Raw genomic sequence first — 12,046 nt, forward strand, 5'->3', positions numbered from 1 at the left:
AGTATCTTCAACATAAGACATGGTCAATAGGCGGATCGTACGATCGAAGCTTCCACTGTCTCATCAGAGATTTGCACACATTGTTAAGGTATGATGTCAGAGATACTTTTCTAACATGTCTTGTCATAGGATGATTGGGGAAGCATGTCTACGCCTTGGGAAGCAGGCATGTCACCCACCAGGGCACTATATAAAGGGGGATCCATACACCGACAGAGGTACGCACACGCTATTCACTATTCATGCCTGTGTTACTGTTGCTCTACTTCATTCCATCTTTCCTGTGACTGACTTGAGCATCGGAGGGTTAACGCCGAGGACCTTCTCCCTGACTCGGCACTGATGTTTCCTGTGTTATAGCGCGGAGGGGAGTCTATATCCAATCAACCTAGAGGCTGCATCCCTTGCTAGCCATCTCTATAATTTTCAGACAGGATCAGCCCAAAAATCTTACCGTAATAATTTTACGTCCAACTCTACTTCACCTTGATAATTATTCTATTAATAAAAAACAACTACCATGATAATTCATGAATCATGATTCCATGATTTAGATATTCTAGTTCCCTCGGGGCAGTGCGATGGTTAAGGCATGGGGTATTGCCACATGAGGTCTTGGGGTCGAAACTCGACGTGACCAAGCATAATCTCCCCCATGTTTTTGCCATTTGCACTAATGGCTAGTAGCTACCCGTGATTTACCTCCTCTGTGTTAACCTAGAGACGGGTTGATGGGGGTGCTCGGACGAGCGAATCGACTTTTGTCACATGATTCAGATATTCTAGCTTCATTTCTCAATAAAGATTAAAAGAATCCTACACAAATGTTGATGAAAAGAAAATCAAAAATATTACATGTCACAAATAAAAAAAAAACAAAACTGACAGTCCACCAGTAGTGTTCACGAATCTTCCCTTGCCCATTCTCGAACTCGATCACAGTAATCAGTGTCAATGTACACAAAGATTTACGCAGTTCTGATTGAATCTTCCCTAAAACGTTTCTGATTGTATGGACACTCAGCCTCGAAAATGGTTTCAATCTCCCCGCAGCTCCTCGAAATTTGCAGACAATAGTCGAAACTCACGGGTAATACCATGAAGGACCCTTCCGCAGCTCGCTCTCCCCGTGAGCGAAATGACAACGATTGCCATAGCTGCAGAAACCCTTGACCCTAAAATTATCACAAATTTTGGTCTTGAATTTGCTTATATGCGGAGCAGGATTCCCGATTTGCAGTTTATCAGTGCTGGCAGCGATGTTGTCGATGAGATCTCTTACCATCCGACTAGCCAGGTCGATCTGGTCATGAGTTCCCTCCAACTCGATGCTTTTGAGTTTCAGATCCGACTCATGGTCCAGTATTGTTAGACTTGCTCCTGTCAGTTCACATATGTTCTTGGCATTGACAACACCCTTACCCAAGACGAGTCCCGCAAGCGATGCAGCGACACTTATCTTTAAGGTGGGGGTTGGATCCACACAATGGAGGTGGTCGGGTGATGCGACTGGCATGCCAAGCTCTTGTTGACCGTGGGCGAAGAAACATCTCTCCCCAAACATGCAGCCTTCCGCCGTGTTGTATTTATTGCATACAAGAAACTTACGGACAGGGCTTTCGGCAGCCGTCTGTTGAAGGCCGCCCAGAGGCGCTGCAAAATAGCAATTCAGTGTAAGAAACTATTTGGAATAACATCGACTGTAAATTAAGGAAAACATGGATATCATATAAGATTGAAATTTCGGCAATGGCAAATTAAATATATATTAGGAAAAAAATAGCGTTCTGGGCAGTCGTTGAGGCAATTAGATTTTCAAAAATGTAGAAAGTAGTGATCAAGTAAAGCAGAAAGCTCATCGAATTTGTGGTTAATTTAGGATTTACCAATTAGGATTTAGGGCAAAGAACTACATTTAAACCCATCTCGTGCAAGGCATTGCTAGAAGAAACTGATCCTTCATTTCCTTCTTCAGTTGAAGAATTCAAAAATGTATATTCGATGAAATGGCAAGAAGAACATTATCAAGAAGTAACAATTGCATGTTTGTCGATTTCTCAACTGACCAAAAAGAAGCGTTATTGAACATCACGGGAAAAATAGCAAACTAAAGACGGGCGTTAAAACGGAGATGCGAGAGACAACATAGACCATCACAGAGGACGAGAGACGCCGGGATGAAACAATTTGAAGTCTTCCTATTCTTGTACTCCAAGATCGAAAGAGGGGGAAAATGCCTTTGCACAGATAATGCAAGCCAGATTTCCTAATCATATGACTAACACTGATTGAGAGTGAAAAGAACCCTAGAAGACGGAACTCAAAGCAAAGAAAGGGCATCGCCAAATGTGGTCTATTAACCATTTCGCTGCGAGTAAACAAATAGACGGAAGGCGAGAAGAAAAGACTGTTCACCTTTTCTCTGATTCGAATCATCAGCATTTCCGTCGGCGGAATCCGGCCTCTCTTTCTTGCGAGTCGCATCCATGGCGGCGACGACCGGATCTGGATCAAGGAGAGGAAGCGACGAAAGAATCGTTGGAAACCCTAGCTAGGGCTTGGGGGGATCTGGACGGCGGAGCAACAGCGTGAGAAGGGGAAGGCGACGACGGGGCCGCGTCGGTGAGAGCGGAGGAGAGGCCGGTGCAGAGACTGGTATTTATAGCACAGATTTCAAATGAAGCAAAAGAACATTCGGATTCAGGTTTGGGCGGCACGTGCAATCACGTGAGGTAAATAGGGGGTGTCGCGTGCAGCGCAATGATTTCAAAAGAACCGTAAAACTGACCGACCCAATAGACTCCTGTGTCCGGTTCAGGTTGTGATCAGTGATCACCCAAAAGCGCCCGATCTATTTCCTACAATTTCAGCTGAACCGGAAATTAACCGTTCGATTCTAACTTCGAACCCTGGTTCAGCAGGACCGCTTTCTTTGACTGCGTGAGCTTCTTCTCCATACGCACCGTTCGAGACCAACTCCTACAAAAGGGGAAGCTCTCCTTTCACCGCAAGGAGATGCTGCTGCGTTATCGCCTCCACCTCTCTTCCCCTCTCGCCTCCCTCTTCCCCTCCCAGATCCCCCGGTCCGTTGGCGTCCCCCCTCGGCCAGCGGTCGGACTCGGTTCCTCTCTCGCTCGGAGCCGGCGACCCGATCGCCAGATCGGATTCGGAGCAGTACCGCCGAGGCGAAGTTACGTGGTTGTTGGATCGATGGAGTCCGCCACCGAAGCGAGGGATCCGTCCGCCGTGGTTTCTGATGGTGGTAGCGTCCGCGCGCGGTTGAAACTCGAGGAGTTGAATTGGGACCACTCCTTCGTGAGGGAGCTGCCTGGGGATCCCAGAACTGACACGATCCCCCGCCAGGTGAAGTCCCCTTCGCCTTCCACGGATTTACTTGTGCATGGTTTCTCTGTCATGTTCTTCCCCCACTCGAATCCGGGTTTCGGAGAGATTGTTTTGGATGTCAACTTGGGGAAAAAAAAATCGTTTTGGGAGGTTATAATATTACTTGATCATGGTAGATTTGGTGTATAGATGGCTGGAGATGATCTTGAATTAGTAGTTTCCTGACATCTGCTTGAAGGAATCGCGTGTCTAAATTATGTATGTTTCCAATTCATGTTCAAAGTAGGAAGTTTGTTCATTTCCTAGTTTCTTTCAAGAAATTCGCACTTGGATGTCCCCATTGAGCAGGAGAGTGAAGGAGGGGGTTTTCTGGATCAAAAATATGCGGTGGTAATTGTCATGGCCATTTCCGTTATTAATTCTCTGCAAAGTTGGGTCTTTGCTGCATGAACACTTGCGTAGTGCAGTTTGTTTAATGATCGAGTTTAAGGTTGTTACAGATTCCTTAGTCTGAAAGAGCGTCTTATTTATGAGGCCATAAGATAAAATATCTCAAATTTATGCCTCAATATGTGAGGCATATTATTAAAAAGTTATTTATGTTAGTTTAACTATGTTTTATTTTTCAACTTGAGGCTTTTAGGGAATGACTTAAGGTTGTTGTAGCTGTAAGGGTATGATTACTTGGAGGGAATAGGAGAAAGTGGAGGAGGGAGATAGAGGACTGGGGAGTAGGGAGTGAGGAAAAAAGAAGAAACTTTCCCTCCTTTTTAATAGAAAAGGTGAGACATGAATGGGATGAGAGGATCCTCTTCCCTCCCTTTCCTCCACAATGGATGCCTTTTTCCTTTTTTACTTCCACCATTCCCCTTTTTTTAGTGAACAACCAAGTGGTTCATCTCTATCCTCTCACTCCTCCCCTTGCCATTCCACTCTCGTTCATCTTTCCCCCACCCTTTCAATTTCCCTCTCCAAGTAAACATAGCCTGAGTAGCCATTATCTTACAGTGACTTTGAATGACATTGTAGATGACTTGAAACAAGCCACAAAGGTGGAGTTAGTAATTTGTTGTTTTTAGATGAAGAAACGGCTTAATGTTTTTTAGATTTAGGATTCAAGAACACTTTCATAGTGACATTGTTCAGCAAAATTAGTTGTCAATCACACTTATTAAAAAAACACTACAATGTATATCACCTGTTCATCATAGCAAATTCTATTAGCTAATCCCTTCTCCAAATGTTTTCAGGTGCTTCATGCATGTTACACAAAAGTATCTCCATCTGCTGAAGTTGAAAATCCGGAACTTGTAGCTTGGTCAGAAAGAACTGCAGAGTTGCTTGATTTAGACCCAAAAGAGTAGGCATCTTTATTGAATTACCTTTGATGTTTAAGTTGCATAAGATGCTGTTCTTTCTGATTCATAAAGTTGGATTTTTTTTAAAAAAAAAATTCATGCATTCACTTTTGCATTTGACTGGTTCTGTAGATCCAAATTTCTTTTCCTGATTCCTATTCCAAAATTAAACCCCACCATGTGCCCCCTTCTTTCTGGTCAGTACTGATGCTATGTCTCAAGACTTTCTTCCACCTGGACATTGGATCCTGTGCTCCACTGTAGTTTCTGCATCAACTGCCTGTCTAAGAATATTATGGCTAGCATATGCTTATGTTTTCTTTCAGTCTTCAAAAGATACATGGGAACCCTATAGTCTTATTCTTTTAGCGATTTAGATGGGGCTTGTCTTCTAGTTTGCATATTGTATGACTTGACATTTGATTTGTTCTTTTCATCGTGATTCCATCCTCTATCTGGTTGCTAGGTTCGAGCGGCCTGATGTCCCATTAATATTCTCTGGAGCATCACCTTTGAAGGGAGGGTTAGTTGTGAACTATACACTTTAATTGAGCACCTCTCATGCTTCAGCTAATGAAGATGATATTAAGTTTATCTTTTGTAGGCTACCTTATGCACAGTGCTATGGGGGTCACCAATTTGGGGTGTGGGCTGGTCAGCTAGGGGATGGACGTGCTATTACTCTCGGAGAGCTCCTAAATTCTCATGGTGAAAGATGGGAGTTGCAGCTCAAGGGTGCAGGGAAGACTCCTTACAGTAGATTTGCAGATGGTCTGGCAGTACTTAGAAGTAGCATCCGTGAATTTCTTTGTAGTGAGGCTATGCATGGACTTGGAATCCCAACTACTCGTGCACTCTGCCTTGTTACTACCGGCAAGCTTGTCAGTAGAGATATGTTTTATGAGTATGTCACTGCTGCAAATATTTACATTTGTTTTCTCTTAGCTCTGACATTTGATCATTATTAAGAATTTGTAGTATCATACATTTTGTAGGTAGACATTAACATAGTTGATTTGATTGTGTTGATAGCAACCTACATTATATGATTATGATCATGCACTTCGAGGTAGCAAATATCATAAACATTGATATATCTCATTAGAATCATCCATTTAATTGAATTTGCTACATTCAACTTCTAAAGGAATCTATTGATATATATATTTAGACATATACCACTTATCGAGTGCTTTTGCCATTCAGCTTTGTAATTGAGGTAAGAGTGATAGCACATGATTGATTAGTCATACAATAGCTCTATACCTATGAGTGCTATACCGTCAAATGATTGGATCTTGATAACTAAAATACTTAAAATCCTCAGCTGTACTTAGTGTTCCTACTTGACCTGGACCTGAAATTACTTTGCATGTATATGCTAAGGAAATTGGAATAGCAACACTTTATTGACAGATTGTGACCTTTTGTTATTATATCATATTCACTTATGCTGTGGATGTTGCAGTGGCAATACTAAGGATGAACCTGGTGCGGTTGTTTGTCGTGTCGCTCAGTCCTTCCTGCGTTTTGGTTCTTATCAGATTCATGCATCCAGGGGAAAAGAAGACCTTGAACTTGTTCGCACTTTGGCAGATTACACAATCCACCACCATTTTCCTCACATTGATAAAATGAACAAAAGTGATGATTTGTCTTTTGAGGTCGGTGGTGAGGGATCGTCGTCGGTGGTAGATTTGACATCCAACAAGTATGCAGGTACTAATCTTCAATCCAAATTTGTCGTAGTTATTTATTTCGTTTATTTGTACCTAAAAATTCATTAGCTTTGTGTTAAATGGTTCGATATCAGCTTGGTCAGTTGAGGTTGCTGAGCGTACTGCTTCTTTGGTTGCAAGTTGGCAGGGAGTTGGCTTCACTCATGGTGTTTTAAACACTGATAACATGAGTGTGTTGGGTCTTACAATTGATTATGGGCCCTTCGGTTTCTTAGATGCTTTTGATCCAAGTTATACTCCGAATACTACAGATCTTCCTGGGAGGAGGTATTGTTTCGCAAATCAGCCTGATATCGGCTTGTGGAACATCGCACAATTCACAGCTACTTTATCATCTGCAAAGTTGATCAACAAAGAGGAGGCCAACTATGCCATGGAAAGGTGGTTTTTCTTTTACTAGAAGATTATATTTGTGATGATGTGCTTATTCCATCATCACCATCGAGTCTTGTTTGTCCTGCCTGACTAACTTGAATTTCGAGTAGCCGTATAAATCTGATCCTTGTTGACATAATTGCTCTTTTCTTGCAGGTATGGAGATAAATTCATGGATGAATACCAGTCCATAATGACCAATAAACTAGGTCTATCCAAGTATAACAAGCAACTCATAAGCACCCTCCTTAATAACATGGCCGTCGACAAAGTTGATTACACAAACTTCTTCCGGTTGCTATCAAATGTCAAAGCAGACACTACCATTTCAAAAAATGAGCTCCTTGTTCCTCTTAAAGCTGCTTTACTGGACATTGGCCCTGAGAGGAAGGAGGCATGGACCACTTGGGTGCAAACCTATATTGAGGAGGTATTGTTTTTGTGTCACACCTTTTCACTACTTGTGGCATTTCCAACATCCATACTCTGCAGCCATTCCATTTCTATTTGAACAGATTAGGTCTAATAGAAATTGTTATAAGAGTAAATTATTGAGTTTGATACCTTGATTGAACCGGTAACTAGTCCTCATGTTGATTAAGGGGTCGAGAATGTGGCTTGCTTACCTAGTCCCTATGTTTCTTTGGTTATTTGATTACCTTGTAAAACTCTTTCCTTACTGCTGCTTTCTTTCTAAAGTTGGTTTCAAGTGGTGTCTCTGACGATGAGCGCAAGGTCACAATGAACTCCGTCAACCCGAAATACATCCTCCGCAACTACCTATGCCAAAGTGCTATTGATGCCGCTGAGCAAGGTGACTACGGAGAGGTTCAGAGACTGCTGAAACTGATCGAGCACCCGTATGATGAACAACCGGGAATGGTGAAGTATGCCCGGCTGCCTCCGGCATGGGCTTACCGGCCTGGTGTTTGCATGCTGTCATGCTCATCTTGAGGGTGGTGGTAAGTTTGTATATATAGTTTTAAAAGGGTTATTTTTTTTTTCTTGATGATAAAAAAAAAAGTATAGCTTCTCTTTTGTAGTATTGTTTACTTTCACTTGTGCTTTGTAGTTTCTCTATTGTACTAGGGACCCCTTAAACTTGTATTTAACTAAGAGTTATCAGAAAAAGGGTTAATTTAAATTTACTCTTGCCTTTGGGTTGCCCTATCTCACCTGGGATTGTGTTTCGTTTCATTCATTTTGAATACAGTCAAATCAGTTTAAATAAAGTGATAGAAACTTAGGACTACTGTGGGATGATTTTGGAACAGATTGGATGAGCTGGTTCGGCTGATCAGATTATATGGCCGAATGAATAGGGTGGGTGGTTTGAGCGACGGGATGAGGTAGACCAAGCGAACAGGGAGTAGAACGGGTGGATTGGATGAGTCAATTGATTCAACCCATCAAATTGTCTATTTAATATTGTTACTGATTTTTTTTCTGAACCAACCTCAAAACATTAGCCTTCACCTGAACAGGAAGCTGGTTTGGTTGGCTAGTTTGAGTTGTGTCAGACATCCGGACTGTGCTTGGCTCAGCTTGAGTTAGGCTTGTTCTAGCATGGGCCCGAGGTTCTTGACCCTACAGACCGATGAGCGTGCTTGGCTGGGCATGACAATTTGCATCACTCAAGTGAACCAAGCTTTCCCATTGTAATTTGGGTCATGCCCTGTCGGATTGTGTTGCAAGGATCCTTGAGCTCTCATGTTTGGCAAAATGACAAAAGACAAAATTGCTCGTCCCCTGTGCTCCCGTCGCACCCGATCTTTAGTCATCACGAAGGAGGTAAATCACGATAGTCGAACAGGCAAGTAGTGGATGGGGTGAGATGCATAAAGTCCAGAGATTTACGCCTCAATAATCTCACAGTTCAATCTCATGTTCTCATGTGGTAAAGAAATCATCACTTGCCAACTCGGATTATCGTGGCATCTCTCATCTTTGGCAAAGTGCTGCTTCAGAGTGGTCGATTTTAATCATTTGAATTGCGAAACAGCACAACACAATTGAATTGACTAGGGAGAGTTTCCGGGCTGTGTGTAATATTTTACTAACATGCAGTAGAAATCGGTCAAGCAAAAAATCTCCTTAATTATTATTATTATTATTATTATTTTTTTGCAACTGAAATCATTTTGGAACTACCTTAAATATAACTAAAATGATTAGAGTAAAAAACATGAAGGATACATTCGTAATTTAAAAAATTCAGAAAAAATATTTTCACATTAAAAAAAATTCTCTTGGTATATATATATATATATATATATATATATATATAATCAACGATACGATAGTTTAGACATAAAATATTATCATATTTAATTTTGGGATCAAAATTCATTTTATTTGAGCATGTTTTCATTTATATTTTGGTCATTTACATTAATAATGAGTAGTTATTCATGATAGAAAAAATAAAGTAACGTGAATGAATAATTACTTTTTGCCACGTGGTTAAATCAATTATTGCAAAGCCATCTTTATCAAATTTAAACATTAGTTATTTAGTTAGTGTAATCAAGTCAAATCCAAGACAAGACTAAAGGCTTTCAGTTGTTAATGAAGAATAATGATTTTTTATATTATTATTCTTATTAATAAAAGTTAAAAGAAATATTTATTTATTTGTCAATTAATCTATAATTATTTATAAATAAATAATTTTATATATTAATTAGTTATTAAACTGTCCATTTTGAATCATGGTAAAGTATAATAATTTATAGAAATGTAAATAAGGAAATTGAGTAATAGTTGGTTATAGCGATTGCGCTCGTATTTCGTGAGTGATTACTAGCTCTTGAAATAATAATTGTCACATTAAGAAGACATTTATTTCGATTATGACAAAATTCAAACTTTAAACATCAAGTTCGCAACATATTATGTACTAATCACTAGACGGGTGATTGGTAGGTATAAAATATCCTGTTGATTATCTAATCTTCCTCCTATTATTATATTAGGATAACATATTTTTCATGATTTATCTTTATATTTAATCAAGGAGCTAATGATTTATCTTTATATTTAATCAAGGAGCTAATTATATTAAAAAAATTAATCAAATTAGGTAACGTTGAATATGGGATATAGATCTTGATCCCGTCCAGAGGCTAAGTGGGACGGAGGCTGGTCGAGGTGTCCCGATGGTTGACGGAAGGTCGTAGAAGATGACTCGGCTCCCACGGGTGGCTGACGCTGCTGCAGGACCCTGCACACACTCAGACAATCTTCCCCCTCACGTTAGAGACCGAAACCCAGGGAAAAAATCCTCGGATCAGACCCTCCGACGCTCAAGTCAGGTCCTTTTTCCCCAGAAAGAACAGAAAGAAGAAGAAGAAAAACAGTTGTAAAAAAAAAGTGACAAGAGAGTGTCTGCGCGTACCTGCATACGAGGGATTTCTCACCTTGTATGCCTCCTCCTTTTGGAACCTGCCATCCTGTCAGAAAACGTTAGGCGCTGGGCTTTGCCGCCTCCTTCCTGACACCTGTCGTGCTGCTATTTGTCGTGCAAGCATCTTTCTGTTTAGGAACCTCCGCCTTCGCACATGAGTTTTGTCTTGTAGTGGGAGACAGCTGGCAGGCTACTACTGGTTAGGAGGGCATCTTTTCTTTTTAGGAACCTCCGCTTTTGCCCGCATTGTTGATATGTAATGACTCTCCTCGACGGACCGTTGAGATTCTCTGCACCCGTGCTATTTAGCTCTTCCGATCCATTGTGTCCTGCACCGGCCTGTACCCGTGGTTCGCATTTCCGGGCCTCCAACTCGCAGACCTGCAGCCCTAGCTGTCGAGACACAGTGTTGGTGCGGGTAACACTAACGGTCTAACCCAGGTTTTGATGAATGACAAATAGGTTAAGTTAGTTGTGTTGTTGTCTGACACTTTGATCGAGTGTGCAGGAGAAGTCCAGACAGGTCGACGGGCTGACCAGATGTCTGGCACGAAGTCCAGCTAGGTCGACGGGCTGACCGGATAGCTGGCGAGAAGTCCAAGCGGGTCGACGGGCTGACCGGATGCTTGGCGAGAAGTCCAGCTAGGTCGACGGGCTGACCGGATAGTTGGCGAGAAGTCCAAGCGGGTCGACGGGCTGACCGGACGCTTGGCAAGAAGTCCAGACGGGTCGACGGGCTGACCGGACGTCTGGCAGGTAAGTAAGGTAAGTCACTGGAGGGGAGTGACTGCGAGGACGCGTTCCCGGGAAGGGAACATTAGGCGTCGATCCGGCTTAGATCCATTTCGGATATCTAAGTCGAGATCGTGACTAGATTCCGGTCTCGGAAAGACGGAATCTAAGTCATACTTCTTATGTCAAATTTATAAACTGTGCTAACAATCTTTTTTGCAGGATATACATTATTTATTTGCCTCGGACTAACCTTTTCTTGCAGGAAAGCTGGTTTCTGGAGAAAGGTGGTCCGAGCGCTAGGAGGTCCGGGCGCTCGGAAGGGATCCTGGCGCCTGGGAGGCGATGTTTATCACGATTCCGCGTCGCCAAGTGGAGCTCGCGCAGCATATAAAAGAAGCCCCAGGCAGGAGCTTCGAGATATCAGTCTTCTGAGAACTCTGAGTCCAATCACTCTGCTGCTCTGCGCTCCAACGACGTTCACAAAGCTCCGACGACTCACTCCGGCTCTCTTTTTAATTCATTGTTTGTCGGTTAGCTTTGTTTTCTTTCTTTTCATTAGCAATATTTGTACGTAAATTGTAATTATCCGAATTGCTAGTGAATTGCCCAACGAAAGTACTCAAGGAGTACGGGCCTTCGAGTAGGAGTCATCACAGGCTCCGAACGAAGTAAAAATCAACAGTGTTCATCTCTTTACTTCTTTACTTTTCCGCTGCGTTTTAACTCGAGATTTTCGAATCGATATTCACCCCCCCTCTATCGAATTCAACGGTCTTACAAGTGGTATCAGAGCAGGTACCCTCTGATTTGGTGCAACCACCAATCAGACAGGGGGTGAAATCATTTTTTTTAACAATTCCAAACTGATATTATTATCTTTTTGGAAAATTTTTTCTCGTTGCATTTAAAATCTAAATTGGTACAACACCAACTTAGAGTTTCTATTTCTCCCGCACTGCTAATCCAAGACGAAGTCTTGGGATTTTTTTCCAGTTAATTTAGTGTGTGCAGGATAAGATGTCTCAACAAGAAGGCTTCAGCACAGTACGGCCTCCCCTATTCAACGGGGATGACTTTTCGTACTGGAA

The 12,046-nt window shown here is 41.9% G+C and overlaps 2 protein-coding genes across 2 annotated transcripts; one reads left to right on the top strand and one right to left on the bottom strand.

Annotated features, from left to right (window-relative positions):
* Positions 1–901: 901 nt before the first annotated feature.
* Positions 902–2,488, bottom strand: LOC122035281 (zinc finger CCCH domain-containing protein 14-like). Its single transcript, XM_042594697.1, has 2 exons — positions 2,362–2,488; positions 902–1,653 (listed from the first exon to the last, which is right to left on the bottom strand). The coding sequence occupies exons 1-2, from the start codon at positions 2,486–2,488 to the stop codon at positions 1,085–1,087; spliced, it is 696 nt and encodes a 231-aa protein (XP_042450631.1). The 3' UTR covers positions 902–1,084.
* Positions 2,489–2,955: 467 nt separating this feature from the next.
* On the top strand, positions 2,956–7,965 carry LOC122034471 (protein adenylyltransferase SelO-like). The gene is made up of 8 exons (XM_042593735.1): positions 2,956–3,363; positions 4,596–4,705; positions 5,170–5,226; positions 5,308–5,607; positions 6,172–6,422; positions 6,517–6,823; positions 6,974–7,247; positions 7,517–7,965. Exons 1-8 carry the CDS (start codon positions 3,016–3,018, stop codon positions 7,769–7,771), a joined length of 1,902 nt encoding a protein of 633 aa, XP_042449669.1. The 5' UTR covers positions 2,956–3,015; the 3' UTR covers positions 7,772–7,965.
* The last annotated feature ends 4,081 nt before the right edge of the window (positions 7,966–12,046 follow it).

This window comes from Zingiber officinale, chromosome 11B (genome assembly GCF_018446385.1).
Source record: "Zingiber officinale cultivar Zhangliang chromosome 11B, Zo_v1.1, whole genome shotgun sequence".
NCBI lineage: Eukaryota > Viridiplantae > Streptophyta > Magnoliopsida > Zingiberales > Zingiberaceae > Zingiber > Zingiber officinale.

Bases quoted from the DNA above. Each gene is read 5' to 3' on its own strand.
- LOC122035281 (XM_042594697.1), bottom strand. From the start codon at position 2,488: ATGGATGCGACTCGCAAGAAAGAGAGGCCGGATTCCGCCGACGGAAAT. The intron at 1,654-2,361 runs GTTAATAGACCA...GCTATTTTGCAG, and splicing joins TGTTTACTCGCAGCGAAATG to CGCCTCTGGGCGGCCTTCAA.
- LOC122034471 (XM_042593735.1), top strand. From the start codon at position 3,016: ATGCTGCTGCGTTATCGCCTCCACCTCTCTTCCCCTCTCGCCTCCCTC. The intron at 5,608-6,171 runs GTATGTCACTGC...TGGATGTTGCAG, and splicing joins AGTAGAGATATGTTTTATGA to TGGCAATACTAAGGATGAAC. The intron at 7,248-7,516 runs GTATTGTTTTTG...TTCTTTCTAAAG, and splicing joins TGCAAACCTATATTGAGGAG to TTGGTTTCAAGTGGTGTCTC.